Source organism: Choloepus didactylus, chromosome 10, assembly GCF_015220235.1.
Source record: "Choloepus didactylus isolate mChoDid1 chromosome 10, mChoDid1.pri, whole genome shotgun sequence".
Taxonomy (NCBI): Eukaryota; Metazoa; Chordata; class Mammalia; order Pilosa; family Megalonychidae; genus Choloepus; species Choloepus didactylus.
In genome coordinates this window covers 118,872,848-118,878,673 of record NC_051316.1, presented here as the reverse complement: position 1 = coordinate 118,878,673, position 5,826 = coordinate 118,872,848, and the positions used below count along the sequence as shown (strand labels likewise).

Here is a 5,826-nt window from a genome sequence, read left to right as displayed (position 1 = left end):
TTACCTGTGTCCATGGACAGGGACATTACTGGGAATGTGTGTGTGTGAATGAGTGGAAGCGATGATCCTAAGGAGAAGAGTAAAAGGGACAGCCAGAGGCATTCTGAGGTAAGGTATCATCATTCAAAGGAGATAGTAGTGGATATTTTCCTGAGGAATCTCCCAAACTGAGAGTTGTCAGAGAACTGCCCCATTGGAGGATTTCTCCTTGCTTACAGGCTTTTGTTTGAGTCCTGCTCAATTGGGTTTAGGTGACAACCATTTTAAATGTGTTTGCATTAAGAGAATGAAAAGACAAGGCAGAGACTAGTAAAAAATACATGCAAATCACATATCCAACAAAAGATTCATATCTAGAATATATAAAGAACTCTCAAAAATCAATAATAAGTAAGCAAACAACCCAGTTAAAAATGGGCATAAAACATGAACAGACCCTTCATCAGAGAGAATATTAGGATGGCAAATAAAGCACATGAAAACATATTAAACATGATTAGCCATTATGAAATTACAAAATAAAATCATGATGAAATGTCAGTACACACCTATTAAAATTGGGAAAAAATACTGACAATACCAAGTGTTGATGAAGATGCAAAGAACCTAGAACTCTCATACTTTACTGGTTAGGCATGCAAAAATGACACAGCCACTCTAGAAAACTGTTTGGCAGTCTTACAAACTTGAACATGTAGTTCTCATATGAACCAGTATCCCACTGTTGTGTATTTACTGTAGAAAAATGAAAACATGTTCACAGAAAAATCTGTACACAAATGTTTATGGCATCTCAATTTATAGTTGTCACAAACTGAAAACAACCCAAATGTCCCTCAATAAGGTGAATAGATAACCATAAAAATAGATAACCAAAAAACCATAGTGCACTCATACTTTGTAATTCTGCTAAGCAATTAAAAGAAACAAATTATCAATATACACCACAACTTGGCTGAATCTCAAAGGCTTTGTGCTAAGTGAAAGAAGCCAGACTCCAATGGCTACATATAGTAGCATTCTATTGATATTAAAACTACAGGGACAGAAAACATATCAGTCATTGCCAGTACTTAAAAGTAGATGGAACGGATGACTATAAAGGAGTAATTTTTTTTTAATCTATACATATTTTAAAATTCATAGTCATGTATACTAAATGAGAAAAAAATTCCATTTTAGTCCATGATAATCCAAAATTAAATTTAAAAAAAGTTCTTCCCTCCCCAACAAAAAAAGGTATTTGCACTGTAACAAGAAGATTTCAAATTATTGGACTTGACATAATTGTACTTGGTTTGGGGGCAATCAGGCATTCAATAAACACAGATTGTGTTCATATCTGACCATTTACCCTTCATATTGACACACTCCTTTCAGTTTATTAATACCCATCAGGTTACTATTAAGTCTTTCTGATTTGGTAGCCAGGATGCTTTTTAAGATAACTTTATAATTCTGTTATACTGCATTTTCTACTGGTTTTATAGTTTATAGAAAAAAATCCCAGCTAAATGTGGGGCAGAGGCAAGTCTGAGTTTCAGCTCGGACTTTACTACATTTTAGTAATGTAACTATAGGCTTAAACTCTCTTAGTTTAGGTTTCCTTGTCTTGAAGTGATACTTGTATGGGGTTAAATAATACTGTATTTAAAAAGGTACAAATTTCATGGCTCCAAATTAGTGATTGACACAGTATTATCTGTGTCATTCCTTTCTTCTTTTTCATGCATTGTTTATTACTTCACTTCTTCCTTTTCTCCCTTGGATGACTACTTTCTCCCTTTCCCTATTTTCTTTCTTTCTTCATTCTTCTCATTGCGTTCATGGAAAATTTTTATATTTGTGCATTGGTGTGCTTGGACTTTCCATAGTAAAGAAAAATACGTGTTCTTAAAATTTTTTTCTGTTTCTCCACAGGTGAAAAGAAACAGTAAAATGGAATGGGAAAACCAAACTATTCTGACAGAATTCTTTCTGAAGGGGCTTTCTGGTTACCCAAGGCTTGAGCTACTCTTTTTTGTCCTGATCTTGATAATGTATGTGGTCATCCTGCTGGGCAATGGCACCCTTATTTTAATCAGCATCTTGGACTCTCACCTCCACACCCCTATGTACTTCTTCCTGGGGAACCTCTCCTTCCTGGACATCTGCTACACCACCTCCTCCATTCCCTCCACGTTGGTGAGCTTCCTCTCGAAAAGAAAGACCATTTCCTTCTCTGGCTGTGCCGTTCAGATGTTCCTTGGCTTGGCCATGGGGACCACAGAGTGTGTGCTCCTGGGCATGATGGCCTTTGACCGCTATGTGGCCATCTGCAACCCTCTGAGATATCCTGCCATCATGAGCAAGGATTCCTATGTGCCCATGGCAGCTGCATCCTGGGTCATAGGGGCTGTCAACTCTGCTGTACAAACTGTGTTTGTGGTACAATTGCCATTCTGCAGGAATAATGTCATCAATCATTTCTCTTGTGAAATTCTTGCTGTCATGAAATTGGCTTGTGCTGACATCTCAGGCAATGAATTCATCATGCTTGTGGCCACGACATTATTCATATTGACACCACTCTTATTAATCATTGGATCTTACACATTGATCATCTTCAGCATCCTCAAAATTCCCTCTTCTGAGGGGAGAAGCAAAGTCTTCTCCACCTGCTCAGCCCACCTGACTGTGGTGATTATATTCTATGGGACCATTCTCTTCATGTACCTGAAGCCCAAATCTAAAGAGTCACCTAATCCAGATGACTTAGATGCTACTGACAAACTTATATCTGTTTTCTATGGGGTGATGACTCCCATGATGAATCCTTTAGTCTACAGTCTCAGAAACAAGGATGTGAAGGAGGCAGTAAAACATTTGCTGAACAGAACGTTCCTTAGCAAGTAAGTAGAAAAGGTATTGGATTGTTAACATGTTGGACATTATTGAAAATTAAGTATAACAATGGAATTTTGGTTACTTTTGCGTTTTCATATATAATATTATTTTTTTCATAATGAGATATAGCATTTCATAAGTATTGCATGCCACTATAGAGAATTTACAGGACACAGGACATACATGCAGGACAGTGAGGAAAAGAGAGGTCACCTGTCATTCCACCACTGGCAGATGGCCACTCTCTAATACTCTGAATAATATTTTTCACATTCTATATTTTTTAAAGTATTGGAATTTGGTGTTATGTGCTTTTCTTATGTTCACTTTTTTTTTTTTTTTGCATAATGTTATCTTATCAGCAGCATGTTACTTAATCTTTCAAAAATAAGGTCCTCCACTTTGAAAAAAGGAAAGCAGAAAAACAATTAAACAGATGAAAAATAAATACTGTACCTATTTTTTTCAAGTGCAGAACCTTGTGTGGTAGTTTCACATTAATTTCGAAGGCTTTTAAACCATTACATTCTATTTGTTGCTCAGTATTTTTTTTTCTGTGCAACTCTAGTGATGTTGAGCAGTTAGGATTACTGAAGAGGTGGGAAATGGGGTGTTGGGGTGGAGTCTATGCAATCAGCCATTGTATCCCTGTTTTGTTCCTTTCTTTGTTTCAGCTTGGATGTTAGCTTTAGCATGAGGAAAAATTTCCAAAATTAACAAGGAGTTTGAGAAGCAGGCTACTGGTCATGATAACTATGTGACTAAGTCTTGGGTTGGAGGGATGATCAGTTCTGGGCCCATTTATAAAAGCCAGATTTCTTTGGTGTCCTGAGGAAAATTCCAGTACTTTTTGAAACATTAGAAAGTGGTCCTCAAGGCTCTTAATTTTTACTGAGAAGCTCTGTTTTCCTGTCTTCTATCTGTCAGTAACTAGCCCTGAGACATTTGAGATTTGAGGAACACATGAGCAGAGGATTGAGACATTTCACACAGACAGTGACATTTATCATTTTTCCTTGGTTGTAACCTCTAATTTTTACTCAATCTGAGGAACACTTCTATTGCACAGCAGGGGATGAATGAGAAAATGTGTTCAGTATTAAGTCACATCCTGGGAAATCCATTTGTCTAAATGAATTTTATATTGATGCATCAGTGAATTCAGAAGTTATTGGGCATGTACGTATTTTACATAGACAAAGAAGAGTTAAACGTTTATGGAGTCTTTGGGTATATTCATTTCATTTCACCTTCTCCAGCCAACTTTTTAAATTTCAGAACAGAATTGTAAACCATCCTGAACTATATTTAATTACATCTAGCTTCCATCATTGTTATTCACAGATTAAATCTTGTAGCAAGGGGATGAAATCACTGACATCTCAGATTCACACCTGACAAAATAGGCCCTGCAGGACTATTAGTTCCCAAAAACCAGCTCATAGGATATTTTGTTTTTCTAAGAATTCCGAGTATGTGGCAAACCCCTGGAGTAAGGCCACCTTGGATACTTACACTCTAATTTTTCTTTTCCTCGTAGGTTCAACTACTTCCACAAACTCTCTGGGATTATTGTTATAGGTCCAAGTTTTATATCAGACTTACAAAACTGAAATAGAAAATTAACTTAAGCAAGCAAAAATTTTAATACACACATTTCTCCTCATAGGACAAGATCAGGAGGGTTTTTTTCTCACAGGAATGTAGAATCAAGGTCTTAAGAAAAGAAAGGTGAATAATCTGTTTTGATGTATTCATGTGTTCAAATTTGCCAGTTGTTATCACACTGTTGTTATAATACTATATGCTTTAATTAATTCTTGAGCCTCTAGAGGGTTTTTCATTCAGAAAATTTATTTTAAAATCTCCATATGGAGGGTTATTATGTTGTTGTTGGTAGCAGTTTTTTTTTCCTCCTTTAAGAGCATGGTAACATAAGCTTATCTGGTATGCCAGTTGTGTGTGTGTGTGTGTGTGTGTGTGTGTGTGTGATTTTCCTACTGGATTGTGAAATATTCAAGGGTAGGGACCTCTCTATATCCCCCTCCTCTCTCTCTCATTGTATCCAATACAAAATCTGACATTTTCATTCAATATACACTTTAAATCCATGAGTGGAAAAACTGTGGAAAGAGGTGCAACAGGTGGGAAGCAACTTTCATTTTATTAAAATTCCCAAACAGACTCTTGGTTAAGAACTAAGAAAAGAGATACTGTGGCTATGCCAAAATTATATTTTTCATCCAGAAAGTTATTCCATCTTTCAGTACACTTCTATGACTGCCCAATTTTCAAATCCTCCAAGCCTGAGATCACGTTAAACTTTTTATGATTCCTGGGGGCTTCTGAAATGGACACTTAAAATGAAAATGTAGAAATGCGTTGACTATTTGCCAGTTCACATACATCATCACACTAGAATGCTGTGATTTGGGTAACAGTGTTGCTACCTTCTGGATGAGGTTACCAGCCTTAGGGAAGTTGACACACGTTGCCCATACCTCACAGCATGCAAGTGACAGAGAAGCACACACCCACCCTGCCTCCCCTTCCTTAAGTTGGGTGCTCTTTTAATTAAAGCACATTTTTCCTCCCGGCTTCTATTCCTGGCATCTAATACCACTGTCCCTCAGCACCTCGTCTAAATTAAAGAAATAAATGATCACTTGCATCTCTACTTCCATCATGTCCTATTAAATGTTCCAAAAACCACTTTTCAAAGTGAAATTCATTTAATCCTTTAGAAAAGAGCCTTGAAGTCCATCACATGTTATGTGTCAAAAAGATGCTTGGTCACAATTAATGAGAATTAAATCAAGTCTGAAGTTAGAGGAAACACTGAAGTTAATTGGAATACCAGGAAAGAGAATCCTAAACCAGCACCAATCTTTCTGAAAATCCATATAAGAAGGAAGAAAGGGAAGGAAGAAAGATTTTTCT

General features: G+C 36.7%; 1 protein-coding gene across 1 annotated transcript; it reads left to right on the top strand.

Annotated features, from left to right (window-relative positions):
• Positions 1 to 1,938: 1,938 nt before the first annotated feature.
• LOC119504928 (olfactory receptor 13C2) lies at positions 1,939 to 2,895 on the top strand. The gene has a single exon (XM_037797563.1). The coding sequence runs from the start codon at positions 1,939 to 1,941 to the stop codon at positions 2,893 to 2,895; it is 957 nt and encodes a 318-aa protein (XP_037653491.1).
• Positions 2,896 to 5,826: the final 2,931 nt, after the last annotated feature.

Bases quoted from the DNA above. Each gene is read 5' to 3' on its own strand.
- LOC119504928 (XM_037797563.1), top strand. From the start codon at position 1,939: ATGGAATGGGAAAACCAAACTATTCTGACAGAATTCTTTCTGAAGGGG.